A 15,969-nucleotide genomic window follows, 5' to 3' on the forward strand; every position below is an offset into this window, starting at 1 on the left:
ACTTGACTGCATTGGCGTCTCCATGAACCTTGTAATTCTCTCCGCTGATTCGAGATATGATCCTGGTCACGGATATCAGAATGCCAATGTTTACCTGAAACAAAGCCGTGTTTGAACAGAAAACAGACTTTTTGTAAATTAGGTGACAAATTGTGACTCGTGTAAAACAACAAAAGGAAACCTTTGCAAATTTCTCACCACAATCACAAAAAGAGCCGGTGCCACAAATGCCCAGATGGCTCCGTTCTGCAGTGACAGCCAGCAGCTGAAATAAACAGATGAGACAGTGTTCAAAAAGATCGAAGATAAAAACAAGATTATCCAATGGAAGAAATGTTGAAAGGCTTTTACTGACGATTATTTGATAATCACATTCCAACCCCAAAAGATTTTTAGTCAGTGTTTATGTAGTCTATTCATGTATAACTGTATAACAATGTTTTCTAGTAGATCCAGGATGACGACAAATACCACAACAAGAAACCAACACTACTGTATATCATATAAAAAGAGAGCATTTATACACATAACATGTAGGCCAAAATGTATCTTTAATATGACTTTAGAGCCACTTTGCTCTAAATAAGTAAACAACTCATGGTCTCTCACAGTAATCCTTACTAAAGAGGAATCCACAATTCACAAGTAAAAGGTTGGCTCTATTTTAACATGCCCACGATGCTTTTTGTCACCACTAAAAAGGACAAACTTTTTTTTTTTTGCCATCCACAATGTCTCAAAATTTCACGTTTGGTATATCAGAATTTTGATGACCAACTCGCAATAATTTTGAATTGAAAATTTTGATCTTTTTTCTTTCTTTTATACCGTTCTCTGTGACTTGCTGTTCAATTATACAAAAAAACAACAACAAAAAAGTGTAAAACTTTATCTGACCTTAATATAAAGTTTCAACAATGTGATTCAATCAAATTAAGTAAGTATTTTAGTGTAGTAGGCATTTTAACATGCACTGGAATTTCTCTGTTTTTCGAATGTTTTTCACGGAAAAGCCAGCTGAAAACTTCAGTATTCTCTGCCCACAGTAAATTATGCATCCGAGCTGAGGATACCTCCTTCATTTCGACTTTGGATTGTTTTCCCTCAGAACAAAAAGGAAATAATGTTGCAATGCAAACATGGAGCAACACACTGGTAACCAAATGCTTTTAAATAACAATTTCTGCTTGCAATTTCTTGCACACAGGTGATGTCACTATTATGCAACTGCAAAGAGCCTTAATGGAGTAAAGTACATTTCCCTAAAGATTTCTTTTTTATACTTACTTATCAACTTTTCCATAACTGTCAAGTGCTGATGTCATGGACACGACACAGATCAAGAACGGAGAACCTGGTCCAAAAAAACAAACAAACACATATTCAGTAATAGCAGCACCATAGACACCTATTTCCTCCATACACTCCTCAAATGGGGGTTGCGTACAGTACCTACACATAGAATAGCATGGCAGCTTTATTATAGTATGCTGTATATTTTAGTTTGTGGTAATTATAGTATATAAAACACATATTTGTTACAGTTTACATGTTCTCACTGTACCTTACTGTACATTATGTTATATAAATGCCATAGAAATGCCTACAAATATAAATGTTTCATTTTAAATCCAATGGTGATTGCTCGCAGAGTTTTTTTCCCTTCCCATTTCCTTTCTTTGCCTTGTTGTCAAAGCTCCACAGGATAAACTTCATTGCAAACACTTTGGAACTGTGCACCGTGCAGGACCCGGGCCTGTATAAACTCCCTGTAGAGGTTTTTTAGCGTGCTGCTAATTGCTTGTTTCCTTGAAAACAAGTCCTTAGATTTCACTGCTTTGATCTCTTGGCCTCTGAGGTCCAAAGGTTTTGAGGACACTATGCTGGGAGGAATTTTTTACTTAGAGTGAGGAAATGAAGGATGAAGTAGCTGAAAGCCTTTATCACAGCGTAACAGAGAAATAATTCTTTATAAAAGCATGTATTTACTTTCTTTTGATAACAACTGTACTTGAAGCTGACAGGGAAGAAGTCTCAAGTGAGTAATGTGCAGTAAAAAAAAAACACAAAATGAAAAAAATACTCTAGCCAGAAGAAAGGAAGTAATTAAAAAAAGCCGATGTTTTTCCACAAATGGGTTCAACATGTAAGAGAGGCGTTCCCCAGCAGCCAGAGATGGGACATGTATGTTCCAGATTTGTTTTTTCTGTCCATCACACTCGAGCTCACAAAAATGATGAGACCTAAAAGATAGACTGGAATGTGGTGAACCTTAAAGTTGACTTATTCAACACTGCTATGGCTGTTTTTATTATATTTGACAAAGAAAGATCAATTTTAAGGAAATCATCTTTAGATGAGGTCGCCCAGGGTAGAGGCAGGGCTTTGGATCAGATTTGTGACAATAAAATAAGATGATGTAAGGACAGAAATGAGGAAAATATTACTGAATAGTTATCCTTTTTAAATACATATTTTCAAAAAAAAAAAAAAAAAAAAGAAGCAAGACAGACCCACCCCAGCCAATGCCATAGTAGTAGAAGTGTTTGCTGTCTTCAGAGCCGAACACCTTGACCACCATACTGTACAGGTGAAGGCCCTCCACCAACATCCAGGCAAAAGCACTCAGAAAGAAGAAGTGTAGCAGGACAGCCATAACCTTACATGGCAGCTGGGAAAAGATCAAAACTGTCTCTTTTAATGTGTATTTTTTTCTTAAACCCTCATTTTTATACTGCTTTCTATGCTTCTCATCATTTTCAACATGATGTATTTCTATCCTTGTCATAGTAACAGCTGTAAAACCATTAAAACCACTGCCACTCCTGTCATCATTATGCTGCAATCATCAAGCAGTCACTGTGCCATGTACGTACCGTGCCAGGGTCAAAGCGAGCGCTGATCAGCAGTAAGATCTCTGCCACCAGGATGGCAAAGGAGAGGTTGGCGTGGATGTGGTAGCGCTGGTTACGGATGGTACTCACTGACCTGAAAAGAATCAAAAGGAAAAATACTTAACTACAGTATAACTTCATAGACTACTATGGTAATAAAAAAGGCTTTGTTGCATTTAAACATTCCAGATTCTGACATCCGACTCATCACACTACATGTCTTTGGCCACATATGAAGGAGAAAAAAAAGGTAATTCCACTGAGTTCTTGTAAATTTACTTACTGTTTAAAAAGTAATACTTACGATAAGACTGCAAAGGTGACCAGAGTGATGGCAAGGCAGAAGATGGAAATAGAGCAGCCAACGTAACCGATGGTTGATAGTGCCACCTTGTGGCCAGTAGAAATCTGTGGAGAGAGGCATTGTCAGCATCAGATCTGACAACACAGCACATGGAGTGTTGGTACATGTGCCATCCCACATACATCCAAATCTAGTGCATCCTTTTTCAACAAAGGGAGTCTCTAGAGTTTATTACTGTGAACACAAGACTAACAAACACCATTAGTACTTCCACAAGTGGGCACAATATCATAGCCTCAAAAAGTTATTTATAACCTCTCATGTCAAATAGGATAGCACAGATGTTGCAATTAAAATGATTCTTGATCACAAAACTATATATTCTGCTTTTGTTTACATGTTTTGTTCACAAGTTTTTGAGGTAATGTCCTCTTAAAGCCATTGCAAAAGATTAAACACCGATTTTTATATTTTGAGCAAAAAGCAAAAATGTTTATAATCGACGCAGTGTGCGTCCAGCCCAGTGTGTTGATGTTGTTTTGGATTTCAGGCTATTTTGAGTGTTTGGGTTTAATTTTCCATTAACTGTCTACTCATGTGCCTTGTCATTACAAGAGCAGAGGAGTCTCAGCCATCCAGAACTGGGATACGTGAGATGTTCCCTTGCAACTGAGGGATGAGGCAGCCCACTAATTAGAGACTTGCTAAGGGAAAGCATAGCATCAAATAGACTCGTGTGCCATAAATACAGCACTGGCGCACTTAAGCTGCAATAAGAAGTCTGCTTTTTCTATTTTAAGAAGCCATTGTGGATGTTAACCATACTCCCATGGGTTCGTATTCTTGGATGCAAAAGAGTTAGATAAGAGGAAAAAATCATGCACAGGTTTTGTGCTTTTAAGTGCTCCACGTGCAGATGATGTAAACGTGAAAAAGAGAAAACAGAAAAAAATAAATGAAGGATGGTTTAAAGAGATTTTTGTTTATTTGCCCCTTGAGAGCCCATAACTGTGAGGAATGCTCCACTGACCCGTTCAGTGACCTAAAACAACCACACAAATCATGGTTGCACAAAGCGCTTCTCTATCAAACCACCAGTGAAACTAGTGGTTTGATAGAGAAGTAAAGAAGGCACTGATAAACCACTGCTTCCTGTTTACTTACTCTTCTACAAGCTAACCAGCGTATTTTGTGTCTTGGTGAGAGGGCTACACTTTTAAATCCAACTGATTTGTTGGATGGCGTAATATAGTGGCTCCATCCTTTCACTCACTCATGCTGCGCATTCACTTGTAAAGTTGCTTGCAGAGTGCACCGACCAAGTTGCCTGGCTTCCACATCACCTGGCCCAGGTGTCTGCCACTGGCTCTGTCTGCACTTGAATATTATATTTTACAGAGATTCCATTTTCACTTCTCAGTCTTCAAGTAAACTGTAATAATTTTAAATGATTTTAAAATGTTTTATTCCATCCATCCATCTTCATCCGCTTTGTCCGGGGCCGGGTCGCGGGGGCAGCAGCCTAAGCAAAGAGGCCCAGACCTCCCTCTCCCCAGCCACCTCCTCCAGCTTATCCGGGGGAATACCAAGGCGTTCCCAGGCCAGCCGAGAGATATAATCTCTCCAGCGTGTCCTGGGTCTGCCCCGGGGCCTCCTCCCGGTGGGACATGCCTGGAACACCTCACCCAGGAGGCGCCCAGGGGGCATCCTTGTCAGATGCCCGAACCACCTCAACTGGCTCCTTTCGATGTGGAGCAGCAGCTGCTCTACTCTGAGCCCCTCCCGGATGGCCGAACTTCTCACCCTATCTCTAAGGGAGAGGCCAGCCACCCTTCGGAGGAAGCTCATTTCTGCCGCTTGTATCCGCGATCTCGTTCTTTCGGTCACTACCCACAGCTCGTGGCCATAGGTGAGGGTAGGGACGTAGATCGACCGGTAAATTGAGAGCTTCGCTTTTACACTCAGCTCCCTCTTCACCACGACGGACCGGTGCAGCGTCCGCATTACTGCAGCTGCAGCCCCAATCCGTCTGTCGATCTCCGGCTCCCTTCTCCCATCACTCGCGAACAAGACCGAGATACTTGAACTCCTCCACTTGGGGCAGGAACTCATCCCCGACCCGGAGTGGGCACTCCACCCTTTTCCGGCTGAGAACCATGGCCTCAGATTTGGAGGTGCTGATCCTCATTCCCGCTGCTTCACACTCGGCTGCGAACCGTTCCAGTGCGAGCTGGAGGCCCTCACCCGATGAAGCCAACAGAACCACATCATCTGCAAAAATCAGAGATGAGATTCTGAGGCCACCAAAGCGAAAGCCCTCCGCCACTTGGCTGCGCCTAGAAATTCTGTCCATAAAAATTATGAACAGAACCGGAGACAAAGGGCAGCCCTGGCGGAGCCCATCACCCACCGGGAACGAGTCCGACTTATTGCCGGCAATGCGAACCAAGCTCTTGCAACGGTTGTATAGGGATCGAATGGCCCGTAGCAATGGGCCAGACACCCCATATTCCCGCAACACCTCCCACAGGACACCCCGAGGGACACGGTCGAATGCCTTCTCCAAGTCCACAAAACACATGTAGACTGGTTGGGCAAACTCCCATGCACCCTCAAGTATCCTGGAGAGGATAAAGAGCTGGTCCAGTGTTCCGCGACCAGGACGAAAACCGCATTGTTCCTCCTGTATCCGAGGTTCGATATAAATAAAATGTTTTATTGTTTTCTTAAAATATACATCTTCCTTTGTTGTTGCAGGAGTCTGATAGTATGTAAAACACTACTACTTGCAGTTATTCCACCAAAAATTTGTTTGCAAACCACCACTGAACAAGAAAAATAGGAGAATGAGTTACTGGCTACCAGGCGCCGTGCTGATAAAAGTCTGGAGTCTGGTGAGATTAGAAGCTTCAGTACAAATAGGAGAAACATGCAAAGCTGAAGACTACAAACATCAAACTGTGTTGAACTCCTTCAAAACAACAAAATAAAAATGAGATCTGTTGCAAATGCTGCCTAATATTCAGACTTTTGAAGAGCAGCCAGAACATTCATACCTTTAAGGGCACAACTTGCATGAGGATGGCAAAGTTGGTAAGGTGGTTGCACAAACACACGGAGTATGTCATGTTTCCATGTGCGCGCACGCAGCCTTTGTTGGACCATACTCCCTCTTTAGAACTGAAATGAATGACAATTAGGTGCTGTTAGCAGAGGAAATGTATCTAATGCAAGATCAAACAGGATACAGAGAAACAGACGGGGCAATTCTTTACTGGAACGCTGCTGAGAGGGTGCACTCAGTATAATCCAATATCCCCCCCGTGGGAGGCACACAGAGATTAAGTTGACTTTATTAGTGCAATCTGACAGGGCGACCCAATTATTCACATTTTTCTTAAGCTTCAGGGCAAAGTGGAGTAGGAGAAGGACGTGTTTGAATCCAACGTATTGGACTCCCTATTTTTAAAAATGAGTTAAGCTTAGCAAAAAGTGTTTTGGCTCTGCATATCAGAGCTTCAGCTTTTTTTTCCTTTGTTTTACATTGAGGGCTGTGGCTCAAGAAGCCGAAACAGCGACACGTGTAAAACTGGATGTTTCTGATTTGAAAGAGTAAAAGAAAAAAAAAAAACCACCACCTTCTTCCAATCACCAGTGATTTCTTATGATTTAAAGACTCGAGAAAGAAATGCATGCAACGAGTGAACAATCAAGATAAAAATCCCTTTGGAGCTGGATCTGAATGGATAATTCAGAAGTTCTGTGTCGAAATCATGAACACAAACCCACCTGTAGTCCAAGAAGGCGCAGTAGAGGAAGACTTTATTGCTCTGATTCTGTACTTGGTCCTGTTGCTCTTTAGTCTGAAAACAAAAAAGGCAGCGAGTAAGAGAAGTGTGTGAGATGAGGACGTGCTCGCTTGTGGACTGTTTGTGTGTATAAACTAGAATATTTTAGACAGCAGTCAGCATCATTATTTCTTACAGGCTGCTTGACTTTTCGATCTTTCTACCTCTGTGTTCAATGCACACATTAAGCAATATTAAAGTAACAATAAATTCTTCATTGCTGCTTAAATGACCAGCGTAAAACATGACAGCTAAGGAGATCTGAGATCATTCGCTGGGAAAGACAAAGTGCAGATCGTCACTCGGCTAAGGTGATTAGCACGCAGAGCGAAAATCCCTGCTGTCTTCGAGAATCTTATTCGATTATAAATCACTTTTTCTGAGTCATTCCCTTAAAATGAGATTTGGAGTCTCCAGAGACAGTGAGCTAATGGCTACAGTGCAAGACTGCAGTAATTGGGACTTGGCCCTGATTACGGGTCAAACCACTACCCTCCTCAATCTGTCAGCTGAGGAAAACAACACTAAGTGTTGCACACCTCTTCATAGGCACTGTTGCCTTTCCTCTCAGACTCAACAACTATATGATTACATGGAGTGTGTCTGTACTATTTCCTCCTGGAAAAAGTGAGAGTGAGAGTGAAACTGACAGTCAGGCTGTCTAAATGGCCCATAGGCCCCGAGATTCATATTACAAAAGCATAGCACGATACCTAGATGTCACGGCGTGCTCTCATTCTGCCTGTTTCGCAGATTCACCTCCTTACTCATCGTGTATTGCGACCCCCGAGATGGATTTAACAATTAGCTATTTATGTGGCCCATTACAGCAAGCAGGGCAAGAGCCATGAGAGCGCTTCGAAAGTACCCCGTCATCACCAGCAGCTGGCCAGCTCTGGTGATCTGCAAGCAACCCCGTGGATGAATTTACTGGTCTCCTGTGGGCTCTAATATGCTCTTTTTTTCTTACTGGGTGTAAATGAAAGCAGATGGAAATAAGAAAAACTGCAACTTGCCCACTGGAAGTCCACCACTAAAGGGCCATATCTGCTCTAACTGGGGCTTTGTAGAGCATAGGAAGACTAATTATTCTTATTAACAATACAATGTAAACTCAGCTTCAAACACTAATCATCAAACCCTGATGCGTACCAGACACAAGTGAAACATACATTAACTAACAGACCATCACACATACTGTATGAGCGCGCTTCTTGGCCATGTTCCTGCTCTAACAACTGTTTTGTGGTGTGTCCAGTTTGCATTTTCCAGCTGATATCTGAGGAGCGATGCAGGACCCCGAAAGTCACTGGTGAGCGCTTAGAATGTACTTGGAGATTTGGTCGAGCTTTGAGAGCACGCTGTTGTTTCCCCAGTGCCCCGGGGCCTCAGCATCTACCAGCCAAGACTGCAGCTGGCGCTCCAAGTCTTTATTAACAACAGAGGGCCAGGAAACACCGCCCTGGAAGTCACTTTGAGCCTTGTAAGGCGAGCAGAACAGGGAGGAATAAGGGAGAGGAAAAACTAGTGACAGGAGAGTGATGCAGAGTGACAGGCTGATAAAGGAGAAGAGCCTGGGAGAGAGAGGCTGATAAATCATAGATAGACAAGATGTTTCTGGTGCCTCTTTGTTACAATGTCCCACTACAGTGTCTGTTGTAGCTGCCTGTGGTTTCAAACATATCGGATATGCCAGTTAAATTTGCCAGAATTTTAAACTAACTATTTAAAATTCTTAGTTATTTAAGCATGCAATAGAGTTATCAGTTAAATGTAATTAATGTAGATACAAATGCTTGCATATATAACATCTAATATAATATTATCTAATAACAATTATTGATGCATCAATGTGGACAAATGACTTAAAGCACAACAAAAGGCAGGCAGGCATGATTCATACTTAGCAATTTATCCCAATTCACAAGTTTCTTAGTAAAACCTTTAAAAATCTTACAGCTGGAGAAGGCAACACAGTTTTGCTGTCACCGGACAAGAAATCAAAACAACCTTTCAGCATATTGCCATTCACGAATTTCAGGAGAGAACCCAACTCCACGCACACGGAGTCTGTGAAGGAGCCAATCAGAGGTCTTTTCAGACCCGATTGCGTGATTAGAATAGGATGTGACGGTGCAACGGGTTATGCGGAGGATTATCACATCGCGGAGGAGAGCAGGGGCTCGGTCCTGTTTGAAGCTATTGCGACACTGATATAACTTTTGGGATATGAAGCATATGCTGGCGCATGCTTGTTTCTGGCTTTTTCTTTGGGTGGGTGGGTGGGTGGGTGAGGGGGTATGGACAGTCATACCGCTTCTTTTGATAATAATAATAATAATAATAACAACAACAACAATAATAATAATATGTTAAAAGCAGTTGTAGCTGCTCCCATAAATCCAAGTCTTTGATTTGGCAGATTTTTATTTTTTTTTTGCAGTCGATAGCTTTCCTATCTTCTTCTTCTTCTCATAAGAAGATTATGTAATAAACTGTTACCTGATTAGATATTTTAAATATTTTTCCCCAAAAGACTCTGATAACATTTTTGTCAGGAGATTAGCTACTGTCACTGAATTTGTAAGAAAAAAAACAGTGAGGTATTATTTGGCTTAATCACACATCCTGTTACTTTGTTCAGGGTTCAGGTGGGATTTTCTCCACTGCCACAGTGAATAGTTGTATAAACTGAGTCATGACCAAGAGAAGCCGTTATTAAATTACTCAAAACAGACTCATTTCACATTTATTTTTATACAGCATAATGCACTGTTAAAATACTTAAAAGCAAAAATAAACAAATAAACATTTATTAACTTAATGCCAACAGTAAAGTGGGTAAACTCTGAATTAAGCATGAAATCAGCAGAGTGGAAATTTTGTCTCCACCTTCTGGCTGTGGGAGCATTTCCACAAACATTAGGGAACTCAGTTCTAACAAGAAAATGTCTTTGCGGTCAATAGCTCACTTTGTCAGACTTTAATCTTTCCTCTAAAAAGTTTATCTGGACTCTTTTCAGCTACGTTAAATGTTAAGGTGATGCATCACATTGGTCCACCAGTGCTTCGCTTCACGCTTAAACTCAGGAGGAGTAAAGAGACATTTACTAAGTGCTGAAAGCCTTAATCAACACTGCATGAAGCCATTCACAGAGGGCTTGAATGGAAAGACTCCAGCTTTAGAGCTGTTGGTGTTGGATCAATTCTTGCACCTGTAACTTCCATCTTTTCAGTCATGTACTAGATGCACTGGAGCCTGTATAAGCTGATATTAGAGGCTGTTGTACATCCTGGACTGACTAACACTCACAGTCGCCTCAAGGCACTTTATATTGTAAGGTAAAGACCATACAGTAATACAGAGAAAACTCCAACAAACAAACGACCACCTATCAGTAAGCACTTGGCGACAGTGGGAAGGAAAAACTCCCTTTTTACAGGAAGAAACTTGCAGCAGGCTCAGGGAGGGAATGCCATCTGCCGTGACCGGAGGGGAGGAAGTTAGGACAACCTATTCCTGTCTTGCTCATGGCAGCACATCTCTACCAGGCATACACACCACCTTCAGAATAAAAGTGATAATCAGCGGCTGCTGTCTGACGCACATATCCCTCTAAACCAAATCAGATCTTCATCTTTATGGTTTTGATCACCATCCATCCATCCGTGGTTTTTGGGTGAGACAATGAAGGATAAAAATAACACACAGCACAAAATCTTAACTTCATACGCAACCCAGCAATTTATACAGAAGTGCCAGCCTGTCTGTCCTCTGTGGAGTCTTATAGGCCTTCCACGTGTAGCAGAGCTAGAAGCCGAAGAAGTAAAACTAGAAAGTGAACCAGAGATAAATCCTTCACACAGAAAAAAACAGGAACAGAAACTCAACGAAGGTAATATTAACTAAGGATTAAAAACTCAGAAACAGCACAAAATCGTGGAACCCTGACAACAATGAAACAAATTGAGTCTGAGCTAACGTAACAGCAATCTTGACCTCAGTCTTAAAACATTTTTTTGTTTTTTTTATATCTACTACTATCCTCTAGAGCTTGATGTCAGTCCTGCTTCACCCACTCATTCCATCCATCCAGCACTGATACAACAAAATGCGGCCGCAAGAGTAATCGGACAGTTTCAGTTGTGCTAAATTTAAAAACCAGAGAGAAATTACAGAGCGGTGTGAGCGTGAGAAGAGAAAAGGAGCGTTCGTCTCCCGTTCCCTGAAATGTTCCAAATCGTTTTGAAACGCAGAGAGCTGAGGTGTAATTTGGGCTGCAATTTCTGGATTTGGTACACGTATTTATTTTGCAGCGAGCGCCATAAAAACAATGATCAATCTTGCTTTTGCAAAACTGAAAGGCATAATTTAAAATCACCTTCACCTTTTAGAGTAGGCCTGTGAGGTGCACAGGGTTTGACAGTGGCTCAACTGCTCTGTATAAAAACAATGAGGCCGTACACGTATAAGCTTAGAAAGCTGAACTGACTGCTGTTAAATTTAGTAAGGGAAGGAAATATTTTATTGCACTATGTCTGGGCAACGCACAACGAGGTATGGTGGAACATTCCTCAGTCACACAAACACACACGGAGCCTGAGAAAAAAAATCTTCTACTCAGTATAAACTAAAGCATTACACATCCTGTGACTGCGATGAGGCGCAGGCTGCGCCGCTGCTGTAACACAGCTTTTCAATCAGAGTCCGGACTTAGGTTGATCCACACACACAGCACGAGGAGCAACAACAAAAATCCATGCAGCATAACACAACTGGCCATGAGTGAGATCATGCTGTCAGGGGAAATGTAAAAAGACATGCAGCTGTGGTCCCAGCTCAGCCTCGGAGGTAGACATCGAAAACAACGAGACGAGCTGGATGTGAGGAAAACCAGGAACAATTAAACAGCTCTAAAAGTCAGCGAGATGGTTTTGATTTGCAGATGTACTGTATCGCTGATATGAAGTCGACTCAAAAGAAAAGAAGAAAAGAGAAAGTGATCCCCTCCCCCCTTTTTATCACCAGCTTCACATGCATGAATTCATAAGTTTAAATCCAAAGGGGTTTCACATGGAACCACTGCAATGTTTCTCTGTTTTCTGGTCTGCTTCAGAGCAATGACACATTCACATTAAAAAAAAAAAGTCAAAGGGCTGCATATTTAGAGTCTTTGTGGTGAAGTTTAACAATACATAAGATTTTTAGGTGATGATGTTCCCCGATAAAGCTTGCACCTCTATCGGTATGTAAACATATCGATGCTGAGGATACGCCAAGAAAGAAAGAGCTTTTATTTGGGACGACTCACGCTAACTGTAACTCATGAAATTTTTAAGCAATCATACATCTTTATCAATACATAAAGAAAAGCATTTTTAATTTTGTGCTTATCATGAGAAAATTCCTAGATTCAGATGATGACGACGACACCTGTTAATCAGCTGATTGGATACATTTGTTTGCCCTTTCCATTGGATTAGAGTACGGCAATAACTCCTTATTATATAAGTACCAGATCGATGCATCCTGAGTGTGGATAAACAACAGAAATAGATGCACTTAACTAAATGAATTCTTTAAATGAAAAATAAGCACTGTCACTATGAGATGATGAGCGTCTTTGCCAGCTAGTGTGACACTGATAGTAGAGCAGGGCGATATGGTAGGGCTGGGCGATATGACCCAAAATTCATATCTCGATATTTTTTAGCTGGATGGCGATATAAGATATATATCTCAATATATTTTTTTAAAGCCATAAAGTAAGAACAAGAAGAGAGTTCTTAGTCAAAGCTGTGTCCCAGATGTCACACAGGCACTTTTATTAACATAGAGCAGATGTACATAAAATTTACTCAAAAATAAATTATGAGCATTTATTAAATAATAATGCTCCATAAATAAAAGAAAACAATGTTGTTTTTGTGCATAACAAAAAGCTCACAATTGTGCAGTCAAAATGTAAACTAAAAGACGCTGAGCACAATAACAAAGACAGATTTCACAGCTGCTCTGTTCCCAACTTGTACTGCGTGACTGACAGCCTGGAGTTTGAAATCCGCTTCCAACCACGTCTCTTAACAGGTGCCATTTATGGTCCTTATACACAGTAAGGTAATATTACGTTGAAGCACAGTACGTATCACTCCGCGAGGCTCAGCCGTAATGCTCCGACAATCCATCAAGCGGTGCAGCTCCGTAGCTTATCAAAGTCGTACTAAAACATTTTTTGACAGATTGCTGAGCGCCGTGTTCCACATAAAATCGGTTCGCGGCCATCAAGCACAACCAGAATTCATACATAAGGCGCACTGTCAACTTTTGAGAAAATGAAAGGATTTTAGTCCGTGCAGCACCTCTGGGCTGCATGGCGTTAGCGTGGTTAGCTAGCTAACACATTGACGCCGTCCAGCCCCACGCACGGGGCGATGCGCAGTAACTCGTTAACGGAGATTTGCCGTGTCCATCTTGTCGCTTCCTGCAGGTGAAGCGATGGGGGAGGAGGGGGAGTTGTGTTCAGTGAAGGAGAGGCGAGGCCGAGTAACTTTGCGTAAAGACGAAAGTGGACGAAAGAGAGGCAAACTTGCGGCTCCACAAGTATAATTATACGTAACATAGACTATTTCGATATAAAGGATATTGTCACATCTTATATCTCGTATAAAAATATATTATTTTTTAAAAATTCGATATATCGCCCAGCTCTACGATATGGCCAAAAATATTTATCATGATATATATTTGAAAATTTGCGATAACGATTTAATTGATGCGAGACAAAATACAACTCCACAACATTACTAGCACAAAAAGACAACCTTCCATTTATTTTCACTTAAACAAGAAGCTGGTTTTTATGTACATTAAAGCTTTATAAAAATGTAACAGTGCAAATGCAAATTCCTTGCTGAAAGTTTAACCAAAAGGCATTTCCAGTAGAAATGGGCTGACACATCCTGAGCATAACCATGTATAATATCCACTGATGTTAAAAAGAGGTGCTTTGCAACATTAAACTGCAGTGTGCAGTGCGTATTTTTCGGACCATAAGGTGTATTTTAGTATTTATTTATTTATTGTCATTGTCAAGAACAATGAAATTGCGTTTGGGGCTTCCATACAACCCAAAAAAAAGAAGAAAATAATAAATACCCCTTAAAACCCAAGTGTACATATTTAACCCAGTGTGACTCCAATGCAATAAGACAATCCTTAGCAATAATGTTCGTAGAAATTCAGACAAAGACCTGAGAAACATGACAAAATACAACAATGCAACCCATTCAATATTATTGTACTGTGAGATATGATATCAGATATGATAGTTATCTATTTAAGAAAGAGGGGGGGGGGGGGGCAGGAGGGGGAAGAGAATAAAGATATGATGCACCAATGCAGACCAGTTCATTGCTATTAAGAAGTTGGATATGGTTATTGTCCGTGAGAGGGGGGCAGAGAGTTCAGGAGCCTCACAGCCTGTGGATACAGGCTGTTGGCCAGTCTGGATGTTCTGGCCTGTATAGACCTGTACCTTCTCCCTGAGGGCAGCAGATGAAAAAGGTGGCGCGCAGGGTGATGTTGGTCCCGCAGGATACTGTGCACCCTCCTCAGACAGCGAGTGGGGAAGATGTTACTGATCTCTGGCAGACTTGTTCCAATAATTCTGCCAGCTTCTTTCACCACCCGCTGGAGTGCTTGCTGATCGGCCTTGGTGCAGCTGGGGAACCACACTAGAAATCCATACGTCAGAACGCTGCTGATGGCACAGTTGTAGAAGTTCAACATCAGAGATCTGGGAATGTGTGCGCTCCGCAGTCTCCTCAGGTAGTAGAGGCGCTGTTGGGCCTTCCGTACAACTGAGGTGATATGGTTGCCCCAGGACAGGTCCTCGGTCACAGTTACCCCCAAGAATTTAAAACTGCTCACCCTCTCCACCGCCTCACTGCCAATGAAGAGAGGCAGATGGTTGTTATGACCCCTCTTCCGGAAATCTACAATGATCTCCTTGGTCTTTTTGGTGTTTAAGACCAAGTTATTGTCGTGGCACCATGACTCTAGTTGTTGCACCTCTGTCCTATAGTTTGTCTCATCATTGTTGGATATAAGTCCGAGCACTGTAGTGTCATCTGCAAACTTAACAATGAGATTGGACGCGCAGGAGGAAATACAGTCATGGGTGAAGAGAGTGTATAGCAGAGGGCTCAGAACACACCCCTGAGGGGCACCGGTGTTGACCACAAGGGTGGAAGAGGTGTTCTTACCCACTCTGACACTCTGTCTACGGTTAGTGAGGAAGTCCACAATCCAGTTGCACAGAGAGGAGTTAAGTCCCAGTTGGTGGAGTTTGGGACGGAGTTTGTATGGCCGGATGGTATTAAAAGCCGAGCTGTAGTCTACAAAGAGGAGCCGTGCATAGGTGTTCCTGTGTTCCAAGTGCTTCAGTAATGTGTGCAGCACTGTGGCGATCGCAGCACTGTGGCGATCGCATCCTCGGTTGACCGGTTCTCCCTGTATGCAAACTGGTGCGAGTCCAGGGATGGTGGAAAAGCAGCTCTGATGTGTTTAATGACCAGTCTCTCCAGGCATTTGGCGGGAATGGGGGTGAGTGCCACAGGTCTGAAATCGTTCAGACATGTGACATTTGACTGTTTTGGGATGGGAACAATGGTTGCTGCTTTGAAACAGGATGGTACCAGTGAACAGGACAACGAGGTGTTATATATAGAGGTGAAGACATCCGCCAGGTCCGCAGCACAGTCTTTTAGCACCCGGCCCAGCACTCCATCCGGCCCGGCCGCCTTCCTGGTGTTAATGCTCCGGAACACACGCCTCAGCTCATGAGTGCTCAGGACCGGAGCAGGGTCGGTTGAGGGGAGAGGGGACAGGACAGGGTCGGTGTTCTCCCTGTCAAAACGGGCA

At 42.2% G+C, this 15,969-nt stretch overlaps 1 protein-coding gene across 3 annotated transcripts in view; it reads right to left on the reverse strand.

Moving 5' to 3' along the window:
- Window positions 1–15,969, reverse strand: part of adgrd1 (adhesion G protein-coupled receptor D1) — a 41,449-nt gene that overhangs the window by 4,953 nt on the left and 20,527 nt on the right. For all 3 annotated transcript variants that reach the window (XM_086313640.1, XM_086313639.1, XM_086313638.1), the window contains 8 exons: window positions 6,988–7,061; window positions 6,255–6,378; window positions 3,199–3,302; window positions 2,877–2,988; window positions 2,518–2,671; window positions 1,288–1,354; window positions 199–265; window positions 3–94 (listed from right to left, as the gene is read on the reverse strand). In XM_086313640.1, the coding sequence (XP_086169766.1) occupies window positions 3–94; window positions 199–265; window positions 1,288–1,354; window positions 2,518–2,671; window positions 2,877–2,988; window positions 3,199–3,302; window positions 6,255–6,378; window positions 6,988–7,061 (794 nt within the window). The remainder of the gene's footprint in view (window positions 1–2; window positions 95–198; window positions 266–1,287; window positions 1,355–2,517; window positions 2,672–2,876; window positions 2,989–3,198; window positions 3,303–6,254; window positions 6,379–6,987; window positions 7,062–15,969) is intronic.

Source organism: Aulonocara sp. 'chitande type north' Nkhata Bay, linkage group LG12, assembly GCF_057382095.1.
Source record: "Aulonocara sp. 'chitande type north' Nkhata Bay isolate Kocher_YH1m ecotype deep benthic linkage group LG12, A_spYH_male_GT1.1, whole genome shotgun sequence".
Taxonomy (NCBI): domain Eukaryota; kingdom Metazoa; phylum Chordata; class Actinopteri; order Cichliformes; family Cichlidae; genus Aulonocara; species Aulonocara sp. 'chitande type north' Nkhata Bay.